This window comes from Hevea brasiliensis, chromosome 3 (assembly GCF_030052815.1).
Source record: "Hevea brasiliensis isolate MT/VB/25A 57/8 chromosome 3, ASM3005281v1, whole genome shotgun sequence".
In the NCBI taxonomy this organism is placed as follows: Eukaryota; Viridiplantae; Streptophyta; class Magnoliopsida; order Malpighiales; family Euphorbiaceae; genus Hevea; species Hevea brasiliensis.
In genome coordinates, this window is record NC_079495.1 from 96,266,243 (window position 1) to 96,279,502 (window position 13,260).

Genomic DNA, 13,260 nt, shown 5'->3' on the forward strand with positions numbered 1-13,260 from the left:
TATTTAACATATGAAAAAAAAATAAATTTTGTTGCTTTAAGAAAAATAAATTTTGTTAATGAAACAACTACAGAACTTTAAGCCTGTAAATAATTCGTGGACAATTTCTTATCAAATTTTCTAATTTATTTTAGTGAAGAGAAGATTAATCATATCTGAATTATTTAATATTAATTCACATATAAAGGAAAATAATAATTTTATTTTTGTAAGAAGGACAAAATAATAATTTTCATTCTTTTTACCTGCAAATATGAATTTTTTTTAAGTAAAATTAAAATTTTAAAAATTTTTAATAATAAAATAAAATTGATGAATGAACAAAAATAACAAGTTAGACCATAATTCTATTAAATTCAGCCTCCACTCATTTGCAGCTCTTGTTGTCCAGTCCAATCTACTGGGCAAACACAGCTAAAATTAAGGGCCGAAAACAGGCCCATAACAATTATCGGGAATAGTTTTCTACCCTGCTAGTTTTCTTTACGGTTGCCTCGGATCCTGGCTTCTTCTTCTTCTTGGTTCAATTTGAAGTTGTACATATGGCCAAAGACGGACCCAACTGGGAAGGATTGCTAAAGTGGAGTCTCGCTCACTCCGATGGGACTGGTTCCAATCGTAATCTCAGGTAATTTTTCGTGTTTCTCCTTATATAAGCTGTCAATTCAGTGAATTGAATTAATGGGTATGGAGTATTTGCCCTTCCTTTTTTTTTTTTTTATGAAAGTTTTGCAATTAAGAATCTAAGCAATGGAAAGTTTATTGGAATTTGTTTTGTGTTAATGTGTTTTCATGAGTGGTTTCAACAAAAACTGTGTTTTCACGAGTACTTAATTTGGTGCATTGTTACATTCTATGTGATAGTGAAGAGGATAGAAGATGGTTTATGGAAGCTATGCAAGCGCAGACTGTTGATGTCATCAAACGCATGAAGGAGATAACTCTCGTCATGCAAACCCCAGAGCAAGTCTTGGAGGCTCAGGGAATTGCTCCTGCTGATATTGAAGGTAGTGCTTTGAGTTGTCTGCTGTGACTTTTAAAAACTCAATTCAATTAAATTTTTATTCAAAAAAGTTGAGTTCAGTTCGGCCATATGATTCGCTTTCTTCACTCTAAACAATATTTGGTTAAATACTCTCAGAAATATGTAACGCGCTCTATTTGTCTAACTAGAATGCCTGTATGCCTATGCTTCACATTAATCAAACCACCTCAATCTCCTTTCTCTCAACTTATTCTCAATTGTCCTTACTCCTCAATCTCCTTTCTCTCGACTTATTCTCAATTGTCGTTACTTCTAAGTTTTCTCTCTAATACTCTTGTTGTGTACTTTATCTAGTCTAGTATGGTCACTCATCCATCTTAACATTCTCATCTCTGTAACTCTTATTACTCTTATTATACTCTTATTATACTCTTATTATGATTACTTCAGAGCCCAACACTCACTATCATATAATATAACCAGTCATAACCGTTCGTATGACTATACTTTAAAATTTTACTTTCAACTTATTGAGAATATTAAGATCACATAAAACTCCCGTGGCACTTCTCCACTTCAACCATCAGGCTTTAATCATATGACTACCATCCTTCTCACATCCTCACATCCCCTTCTACTTAAAGGACTGAGCTGAGATATTTAAAGTGATTACTTTGTGACAGCTTTAATCCTATGACTACCATCCTCCTCGTATCCCCCATATACTTAAAGGACTGAGCCGAGATATTTAAAGTGATTACTTTATGACAGCTTTAATCCTATGACTACCATCCTCCTCACATTCTCCATCTACTTAAAGGACTGAGTCGAGATATTTAAAGTGATTACTTTGTGACAGTACCACTCCATTCAAACTAACTTCTTCCTTATCACCAGTTTGACCTTCACTAAACTTGACAATGCATGTATTCTGTTTTTATTCTACTTAACTTAAACCCTTTGACTCTAGAGTACTTCTCCAAAACTCTAACTTTCTATTGACTCCTTCTTGCGTCTCATCTATCAGAACAATATCATCCGCAAACATCATACATCAAGGAATACTCTGTTGTGACTTTAAAAATAATAATCATAATAATTATCATAAATTGGAAATCTCGTGCTGGGTATTGATTTTTGTCCGAATTTATGCTTTTTGACAGATATGTTGGATGAACTGCAAGAGCATGTTGAATCTATTGACATGGCAAATGGTAAGCTTTCCAGTTTCCATGAAGTTACTAGACAAATGTTGCTCCTCTGTCTTTCCTCTTCCTGTTGTGCTGAGTTGTAACGTATGTCGTAGTTTGAAACTTTATAGGGGTAACGTGCTATTTATAAGTTGTGGAGTTTGTATCTTCAACATTATGGTTTTACTAAATGCATCTTGCTTGTAAATGTAGCAATAAGACATAAGTATACCATGAGGACCCCATTCCTTCTAAAATTCTGTTTATATCTTTACCTTTCTTCTGGATCAGCTTATTGTTTTGTCCTTGAATCTGGTTATTCCAATTAAATAAAAAAAAGAGTTGTCCTTGACTTGTTGGCTAATTATGCTTATGTGATAGATCTAGACTCAATTGGAGGTTTGGTCCCGCTCCTTGCTTATCTAAAGAACTCTCATGCCAACATTCGGGCAAAGGCTGCTGAGGTTGTAACCACCATTGTACAGAACAATCCTCGGAGTCAACAATTGGTTACGGAAGCAAATGGCTTAGAACTTCTTCTTTCTAATTTCACATCAGACCCAGATTTGACTGTTCGAACCAAAGCACTTGGTGCAATATCCTGTAAGTGCTACTTTTTATTTGTATATTGATCATTTTTGCATTGAACTTTGATAGCTTGCACGCTGGTTATGTGTTCCCTGCATTCCTGGCTTGGAACTTTTGAAAGATATTAAAGTGAGTTATTTTATTCGTGATTATCAGCTTTAATTCGGCACAACAAGCCAGGTATTACTGCATTTCGTCTGGCAAATGGTTACGCGGGCTTGAGAGATGCTTTGGGTTCTGGGAGTGTGAGATTTCAAAGGTGCTCCTGGAATAATATTTAGTTATGCTGTCATTGTTCTTCTTGTTTGGTGACAATTGCATGGTTCTAATTATCGGAAAAGAAAATAAAGTAAAAATCTATGGTTTGAGAGGAAAGATGCTTGTGAATAAGAAATTATAGCCTATTGATTTGATGCTGGTGGTCTAGTTTTACCACTGTTGGTTATTGAATTAATTTTCTGATATAATCAGCTTTCTCTCTCTCTCTCGCTCTCTCTTTTAGGAAGGCTCTCAATTTGATCCATTACCTACTGCATGAGAATAGTTTGGATTGCAGTGTAGTGAGTGAGCTAGGATTCCCGCGCATATTGTTGCACCTTGCATCAAGTGAAGATGCTGAAGTACGAGAGGCTGCCCTTCGGGGCCTTCTTGAGCTTGCTCAAGACAGGAGAGGTGAGAATAGTGGCAGGTTAGGGGAAGAAGATGAGAAATTGAAGCAACTCCTTGAAGAACGGATTAAGAGTATCAGCTTGATGTCGTCTGGAGATCTCGAGGCAGCTAGAGAGGAGAGGCAACTGGTAGACTCACTCTGGAATGCCCACTACAACGAACCATCATCTCTACGTGAGAAGGGGCATCTTGTTCTCCCTGGAGAAGATTCCTTACCACCTGATGTTGCCAGCAAGCATTTTGAACCTCCACTCAGAGCCTGGGCCGCAAATAGGTCGACAGATAACAATTCCAGTACTGAAAAGAAGCAAACTCCTTTATTATTAGGATTGGGTCCTCCACCAGAGGCTGCAAATGCCCAAGGAACTTCAAGCGCCAGAGTAAATATTGATAAGCAGAACAGTGCCTCATGATAAATCACTGATGTAGCACAGACGTTTTATCATTGTTGAAGCAGGTCATGTATTTCCAAGTTATCTTGTACTGTATTTGCCCTCATGGTTTTAATTACCTTAAAAAAAATTCAAATGTATTTTAGTTGCTGAATAATTTGGCATCAATTCTGGGTTGGGTGATACACAAAGCGTTTCTTGGTATCCCAATTGATACTTCTATTTCATAAAACACTAATAAAAGAGAGAAGAAGCCAATTACAGAGTAAAATATGACTGCCATCCATTTAAACCTTCCTCTATTTGTAGCCGACATCTAATTAACAAATTAATAGAATAAGAGAAAAGCAAATAACAACTTAAAATAAGTCCATACTTGATCAACAAAATACTGCAACAAATTCACAGAGCCACTCTGCTGTAGTTGCAGTTTCTCATTTAGGAGGGCAGAAAGTAATAACATAGCGAGAAGCCCTGCATTTGTTAAGGCTGCTAGAGTCATCAAAAGCATAACTATAAGCCTTTGGACATATAGCCTTGAAGAGATGTGCAAAAAGGGTAGGCTTGCAAGTCTTTGGATTAGAATAGTCCCCTGTGCAGCAATATTTAGCCGATTGCATAGCCAAGCAAGCACTTTTACACCCCACTATTTTGCCATCTCTTTTCACTTCCAAAGCAGATGGACAGCAGATGTTGAGATCAACCTCACATGATGCTACTCCACATCCAATTCCACCCCCAACTGGTGCCATTGAAACTGGCAAATTGAACCCATCAACCAAACTAACATCATAGAAGTGCAACGGAGAAGTAGAAGATCCCAGAGTCATTTCCACCATGGTTGAAGGTGGTACACCACCATTGCCTTGGCAGTGAAGTAAGCCAGAGCAATCTCCTGTGTCACATGACCCTTTGCCATTGTTGTCAAAGTAACATCCTTGCCTACCCCATATTCTCCCCGACCACTTTTGTGGTAAATCAAGGACTACTTCCTCTCCGCTGCCTAGATGGAAACCGCCATCTCTCGGCGTAGGGTGACCTGCACCTCCAAGCATTCCAGGCCATATACTTTCATTGCAGTTGTTCACAATAATAAGCTGTTCCCCAACTGCAACCAACAAATGTTCAAGAACAAAAACATCAGTAATTGCATGAACCCCACATACAAACTTCAACACATGTAAAACAAGTAAAAGATAAGCAAGTACTCGCAGAGGAGAAAGAAGCCAAAAGAAGGACGAGAAGAGAAACAAGAACTGAAGAAGAAGACGGCATTATCATTTTGTTTTATGCTTTTCAAGTTGCGGATCAAGTTTAGGAGAAGTTGCTTCAATTTGTAGTAGTGGAGGCGTCTGTTGGAGTTGGTTGATGAGTGAGTGCGTGGGAAAAAGCTTCCAAATATAGCGCCACAAAGGCAGGCAGGACAGGAACCGCTAAGCTTCACAAGTGGAAACGGTTAGTGAGCCCTCTCTTTTCTTTTCTCTGCTCTTTTCACTTTCACTTTCAGGAGGAGTATATATGCATTACTTCCAACAGGGGTTTCATTCTCTATCACCATTATTTAACCGAAAAAAAAAAAGCAAAAGAAACAACTATAAACTCAACTCAACATGACCCAAAATTTTTTTCATCTGATAAGCAGTAAAATGCAGAAAGGCTTTGTTATGAAGTTTATTATAATCTATAAATTAGGCGACAATCTTAAACGAAATCAAAGTAATCATGTGATTTGAGAATAAAACCATGACTTTTCCCTTTATCCCCTTTGTTTTATAAATCAAGTTGCAGGAATAATGGTAAAAGGAAACTAAAATTGTAGTGGAATTATTGGCTTTTTCATTAATAACCACAGATGATAATCGCCATGTTAAATTAAAGAAGAAAGGAAAACATAATCATGCCTCTTACTTTGTTCTTCTTATAGTGTAAGTTCTTATGTTTCGTGTTCTACAAGAGCGCTTTGAATAGATTGGGTTGGGATGCCTTGGATCCTTCACATGATTCTCTTTCACTAATTATTTTTTTAATATTTCTTTTCATTTTTAATTATATTAAAAAAATAAAAATATCAAATTCTAGAAATTTTAATATTTCTCATTCACTAATGCTATGTTTACCATAGTACTCACTGTCTCTGTCAAATTTAACAATTTTTTAATAGATTTTTTTTAATTGTTTCTACTTTAGTCTTAAAGATGTTGAATTTATCAAAAATTCCATTCACTAATCACATCAACTGTTTCTTAACTTACGTAATTATTTCATTTTAATCACTTAATTTCAATTTATAAAAATAACTCCGCCTAAGTAGTTTGCGTTTAGCCGGTCCCAAGCCCGGATAAAGGAGGAGGGTTGCGGTAGGTGACAACCAGCGTAAAAATTTCGTCACACCCTATGATATGGATTCAAATGATATAAACATTGAGGCGTCCTCTACTAACGACGCGCTACATCGGAGCCCGGGTGTAGTGAGAAATATGCAAGGGTGTAGGGCATTCACCAAAAGCGACGCGCCTTGCCGGCGCCCGGGTGTGGTGTTAAGTGAGCAAGGGTTCCCACATCATGGACGGGTGTGGGTAAAGAAGTTAGTACATAGGACAGATAGTAGAATAAATAGTGGAACAGAACACAAGATAGACATAGAAAACAATAGAAGATATCAGAGAAGGAGACCAATTAGAGAGGAGCAGGATAGGAGGAGGATCAGGGTTGGTACTTGGAATGTTGAATCACTTACAGGAAAATTAATGGAGTTTGTGGATACCTTGGAAAGGAGAAGGGTGAATATTACTTGCATTCAGGAGACTAAATGGGTAGGAGAGAAAAGTAAGGAAGTGGGTAATTCAAGGTACAAACTGTGATTTACCGGAAAGGAGAGAAACAAGAACGGAGTGAGCATAATCATAGACAGGACATTGAAAGACGCAGTAATAGCTGTGAAAAGAGTAGGAGATAGAATTATACTAGTAAAGCTAGTACTAGAAGGAGAAACAATAAATATAGTTAGTGCTTATGCCCCACAAATAGGACTAGACAGTGAGAGTAAACAAAGGTTTTGGGAAGATATGAATGATTTAATGCAAAGCATATCGAATGAAGAGAATGTTTTCATTGGTGGAGATTTGTGTTTTCATTGGTGGAGATTTGAATGGACATGTAGGAAGTGATAGACAAGGTTATGAGAATGTTCATGGAGGTTTTGGTTTTGGCAGTCGAAATGAGGAGGGAAAAAGCATCCTGGATTTTGCTATAGCATACGACCTAATACTAGCAAATACCTACTATATAAAAAGAGAGTCACATTTAGTGACTTTCAAAAGTGGGCAACATAGAAGCCAAATCGACTTCCTCTTAACCAGGAAGACAAATAAAGCTCTATGCAAGGATTGCAAGGTCATTCCAGGAGAGGCTTTAACAAGTCAACATCGGCTGGTGGTCTTGGATGTCAATTTTAGGAACAATTCAAGTAAGGTCAGAAGAAATAGTGTAGCTCAAACAAAGTGGTGGGAGTTTAAAGGAGTAAAGCAAGTGAAGTTCAAAAATGAGTTTCTCGAGTCCGAAGTATGGAAGCTAGATATGGAGGCCAATAATATGTGGATATAGATGGCATCAAAGATTAGAGAAATAGCTAGAAAAGTACTTGAAGAGTCTAAAGGACATGGACCACCCCCAAAAGAGAGATGGTGGTAGAATGAGGAAGTACAAAAGGCAGTGAAGAGAAAAAGGGAATGGTATAAGAAATTACCTAAATGTGATAATAATGAGGCATATGAACAGTACAAGATAGCAAAGAAAGAGGTAAAAAAGGCAATTAGTCAAGCAAGAGCACAGACCTTTGAAAAGTTATATGAGAAACTTGAAACTAAAAAAGGGGAGAAAGATATTTATAGATTAGCAAGGAGGAGAGAAAGGAAATGTCAAGATCTTAATCAAGTTAGGTGCATAAAGGATAAAGAAGGAAAAGTGTTGGTGAAAGATGAGGACATTAAAGAAAGATAAAAAAATTATTTTAATGATCTCTTTAATAATAGTCAAAATGGTAATAGCGTGAACATAGACTATAGAACAATAGAAAAGAATGTGAATTGTACTAGAAGGATTAGATCTTTAGAAGTAAAGGAAGCACTTAAGAGAATGAAAGTGGGTAAAGCCTGTGGACCCAATAAAATACCAATTGAAGTGTGGAAGTATTTGGGAGATATGGGAGTGGCATGGTTAACTAAATTATTTAATAAGATTCTAAACTCAAAGAAAATGCCTGATAAATAGAGGAAGAGTATTTTAGTACCTATTTTTAAAAATAAGGGAGACATACAGAGTTGCTCAAACTATAGGAGAATTAAACTCATGAGCCATACTATGAAGTTGTGGGAGAGAGTTGTGGAGCATCGACTACGTCATGATACTTCTATCTCTCTCAATCAATTTGGTTTCATGCCCATTGCTCAACTATGGAAGCGATCTTTCTCATTAGAAGCTTGATGGAGAAATATAGAGATGTGAAGAAAGATCTACACATGGTTTTTATTGATTTGAAGAAGGCTTATGATAGTGTTCCAAGAGAGGTCTTATGGAATGTGTTAGAACAAAAGAGGGTATCTATTAGGTACATACAAGTATTGAAAGATATGTATGAAGGAGCAACTACTATTGTGCACACAGTGAGAGGGGACACAAGATATTTTTTTATCTCAATTGGATTACACCAAGGATCAGCCATAAGCCCTTACCTTTTTACATTAGTTTTAGATGAACTGACGAAACATATACAAGAGAGTATTCCTTGGTGCATGATGTTTGCGGATGATATTGTTCTGATAGATGAGACACGAGAAGAGTCAATAGAAAGCTAGAACTTTGGAGAAGTACTCTAGAGTCAAAGGGTTTTAAGTTAAGTAGAACGAAGACAGAATACATGCATTGCAAGTTCAGTGAAGGCCAAACTGGTGATAGGAAAGGATTTAGTTTGAATGGAGTGGTACTGTCCCAAAGTAATCACTTTAAATATCTAGGCTCAGTCCTTCAAGTAGATGGGGGATGTGAGGAGGATGTTAGTCATAGGATTAAAGCCGGATGGTTGAAGTGGAGACGTACCACGGGAGTTTTATATGATCGTAAGATTTCCAATAAATTGAAAGGAAAATTTTACTGTACAGCCATACGACCGGCTATGTTATATGGTAGTGAGTGTTGGGCACTGAAAGAGTCGTATGCATCTGAGATAAGAGTTACACAGATGAGAATGTGAAGGTGGATGGTGGCCATACTAGACTAGATAAAGTCCGTAAAGAGAGTATTAGAGAAAAGGTAAGAGTGGTGCCAATTGAAGATAAGTTGAGAGAAGGGAGATTGAGGTGGTTTGGTCATGTGAAGCATAGACATACGGAGGCTCCAGTTAGACAAGTAGAGCACATTAGGTTAGAGGATAGAAAGAAAAAAAGGGGTAGATCTAAATTGACTTGGAGGAGAGTAGTACAACATGACCTAGAAGTATTATACATTTCTGAAGATTTAACCCAAAATCGTTTAGAGTGGAGAAAACGAATCCATATAGCCGACCCAAAATTTTTGGGATAAAGGCTTAGTTGAGTTGAGTTGAGTTTTAATTTCAATTTATAAAAATAAAATCTCTTAATTTTAATTTTGTTTTTAAAAAAAAGACTCCATGTCCTGCAATAACAGATTTTTAAGTTAAAAAAAATAAAATTATCCTTTTACCCTCTTTTCCTTTTTTTTTTCTTTCTCATATTTATTATTATATTAATTAATAATTATTTATATGTATGTTATTTATTATTAATTAAATTTAATTTGTAACTATTTAGAAAAATAATAATGCAATAATAAATTTTAAAATTTAAAATAATATTTTTATTAACATATGATATTTTATTGATTTTTAATTTTTTATATATAAAAAATAAATATTAATTTATAGATTTATTTTAATTAAATATTAATTTAATGTTAATATAAAAAAGAAAATAAACCTGAAAACCTGCTATTATAGATTAAAATAACTTTTTATGAAATAAAATTAAAATTGAAAAATTTTATTATCATAAATTGAAATTAAATTACTGAAATAAAATAACAACTTTAAATTAAGAGATGATCAGTGAAATTTATCTTATGTCATGGCAATATGTTCAACATTATATGAAGAGGTATAAATATTATTTGAAGCCAAACACAATCTATGTAAACTATATCACAAAACACAATGGACAATACTTTTGGAGCCAAAAGATAAGTTTACATAACCATTTTTAAACTAAAAAGTATTGTCTTCTTTGTCCAACAAAGAAATTGAGATTAAGTTTCCTTAATGTAATTTTAAATCCATAACCAACATTTAATCAAATTCATTCTATTTCCACCTCTTCATTATTGCCGGTGAATTTGGACTTCTCTTTATTTAACCTTTTTTTTTCTTATGAATTATTGCATTGTAAAAATAACATTAATAATTGTTTTCCTATCGATTGCTATCAGTCGAATGGTTCATTTGAAATAAATTATTTAAAAAAAAATAAAAAAGCTTTTACACAATTATATATGAATTTTTTAAAATATTTTTTTTATAAATTAGACAAGATTGAATTTTTTTCATTATAAATATAAAAATTAACTAGAAAAATTAATTAAATTAAATTCTACATTTCAAAACAAGGGTAATGTGATTGTAACTAAACTGAATTCACATAAGAAGAGCCAAAGAATTACCTTCTTACTCACCTTTCTCTAGCTAAGAGACAAAGATTCATATTATTATTTTATAATTTATATGAATTTCATGTATATTTAGTTTATATAAAATCATATAAATTATTGATAAAAATTTAATTATTTTTAGAGTATAATTAAGTTTAGTTAGAGCTTGTACTTGAGATACTATAACTCTCCATAAGATTACGGTATCACTTTTTTATTATTATAACCAAACATAAGTTAAGTTAGGGATTTGGGAGAGTTGTTCACCTAAGAACTAATATGGTTTAATTTCACAATACAAAATTTTATGTTTTGAGTGTTTGGTTTTTAAAAAAATAAAATTCAATTTTAGGAATTTATTATAACTAAAACTAATTTCTATCAAAATTGATGTAATTTGAAATGAATTCCATTACAATATTTTTTGAAAAAGGATGTAAACTACAAACTAACTTTTTATCTATTTATTATTAAAATGTTTGGATAAGAAAATGAAATATTTTATAATTTTTCTAAATTTTTAACATTTAATTTTATTGTCACCACTCAACCTATGGGCCGGACCGATACTAGGACCTGGGTAGGCCGAAAGCCCCCGAGGCCCGTAGTAAGCCTAACTAATCCTTAACCCAATCTTAAGACCCATTTTAGAGCCAATTCAAGAATTCAATCGGATAGAGTCCGGCCATAATGTGGACCATGCAACGATGAGTTTTTGACTCACCCGACCTGTAAACACAATATATAATCATTTGGGGAGCTCAACTCACCCTCTACACACTCATAATATCATAAGATCCAATGGGAGGTCAGCTCCCTCATTCAATCCAGTCATGCATGCATTTAATAGGTTTACAGATTTAATATAATAATATATTACAGTCCCAAACTAATTAAAACACTCCTAACACATGCGGAGTCTAAAATTTGACTAAATTGTATAAAATACATTAGATATTACTAATTGACCTGCGAAGAAGAAGAGCAGGTTAGTCACAACAAGTAATCCTCCTGTAGCCCTGAAAAAATAAGATGAACAGGAGTAAGCGTTCGACTCAGAGAGTAAAATACCAATTTTAACCATAATTTCTATAGCTATCTAAAGCTAATGCATCCTAAGGAGTGAAATACAATATCATCATAATTTTCATACAAATCACATCATAACAGTAAAAAGGCAATTTGGAGCACTCACACACCCAATACTATTCAAACGGTACATATATGGGAGTTGATCCCCAATACAGCTCTCTTAATCCAACCTCTGCTAGCGAGTGTCTCTCAAGCCGGACTTTCGCTTAATAAACCAAATGCGGGGGCCAGCGAGTGTCTCTCAAGCCGTGCCTACCCCGACTTATGCATAAAAGACTGAGTCCCAGCGAGTGTCTCTCAAGTCGCGTCTACCCGTCCTATCCATATCCAATACCACACACCACACGCACGCCAACGTACGCATACTGCTCCAAATTACTATAGTCAATAATCATGGCACTTCATCAATTAAGAATGCGTTATAAAATGTGCCTAGTGTTTAACTACATAGATACATATTTATAAGTAATGCATGAGCATGCTTGAACAAATAATAATATTGAAATGATAATTAAAATTAATATTTTACTTACAAACTTAAACCGAGGTCACTGCGGCGGCTAGGCGAAGGAGGAAGGCTGTCATGACTCACCTGACAAATTTCATTGCAATTTTTAATATATTTGGCTCAATACAAGTTTAGAAAAGACTAAAAACGCCCTAAGTTATGCTAAAAATCTGACAGAGTTCCCCCTGTCACACATTACCCCTCCGTAAGGCATAACATGATCCCGTAGTACATCTAATGAACTACCGAACTTCGCCTACCGGTAACCCATTAAATATACTATAAGAGATTTTAAAACAATTTCCGTTCATTTTTAAATTGGTGGGTAATTTTTTTTCAGATATTAAAAACCTTTATTCAAAGTCCAAACATAAATCAAATTTTTAGATATTTAAAATCTCCGCGATAAGCCAAACTAATCCTTAACCCAATCCTAAGGCCCATTTTAGAGCCAATTCAAGAATTCAATCGGACAGAGTCCGGCTATAATGTGGACCATGCAACAGGGAGTTTTTGACTCGCCCGACCTGTAAACACAATATATAATCATTTGGGGAGCTCAACTCACCCTCCACATACTCATAATATCATAAGATTCAATGGGAGGTCAGCTCCCTCATTCAATCCAGTCATGCATGCATTTAATAGGTTTATAGATTTAATATAACAATATATTACAGTCCCAAACTAATTAAAACACTCCTAACATATGCGGAGTCTAAAATTTGACTAAATTGTATAAAATACATTAGATATTACTAATTAACCTACGAAGAAGAAGAGCAGGTTAGTCACAATAAGTAATCCTCTTGTAGCATGGAAAAATAAGATGAACAGGAGTGAGCGTTCGACTCAGAGAGTAAAATATCAATTTTAACCATAATTTCTATAGCTATCTAAAGCTAATGCATCCTAAGGAGTGGAATGCAATATCATCATAATTTTCATACAAATCACATCATAATAGTAAAAAGACAATTTGGAGCACTCACACACTCAATACTGTTCAAACGGTACATATATGAGAGTTGATCCCCTATACAGCTCTCTTAATCCAACCTCTGCTAGCGAGTGTCTCTCAAGCAGGACTTTCGCTTAATAAATCAAATGCGGGGGCCAGCG

General features: G+C 34.9%; 2 protein-coding genes across 2 annotated transcripts; one reads left to right on the forward strand and one right to left on the reverse strand.

Annotated features, from left to right (window-relative positions):
* The first annotated feature begins 507 nt into the window (after window positions 1-507).
* LOC110646161 (uncharacterized) lies at window positions 508-3,981 on the forward strand. The gene is made up of 6 exons (XM_058144091.1): window positions 508-628; window positions 865-1,007; window positions 2,149-2,199; window positions 2,557-2,778; window positions 2,920-3,022; window positions 3,266-3,981. The coding sequence occupies exons 1-6, from the start codon at window positions 543-545 to the stop codon at window positions 3,843-3,845; spliced, it is 1,185 nt and encodes a 394-aa protein (XP_058000074.1). The 5' UTR covers window positions 508-542; the 3' UTR covers window positions 3,846-3,981.
* Window positions 3,982-4,018: 37 nt separating this feature from the next.
* LOC110646162 (thaumatin-like protein) lies at window positions 4,019-5,302 on the reverse strand. Its single transcript, XM_021799509.2, has 2 exons — window positions 5,033-5,302; window positions 4,019-4,932 (listed from the first exon to the last, which is right to left on the reverse strand). The coding sequence occupies exons 1-2, from the start codon at window positions 5,103-5,105 to the stop codon at window positions 4,259-4,261; spliced, it is 747 nt and encodes a 248-aa protein (XP_021655201.2). The 5' UTR covers window positions 5,106-5,302; the 3' UTR covers window positions 4,019-4,258.
* Between the last annotated feature and the right edge of the window lie 7,958 nt (window positions 5,303-13,260).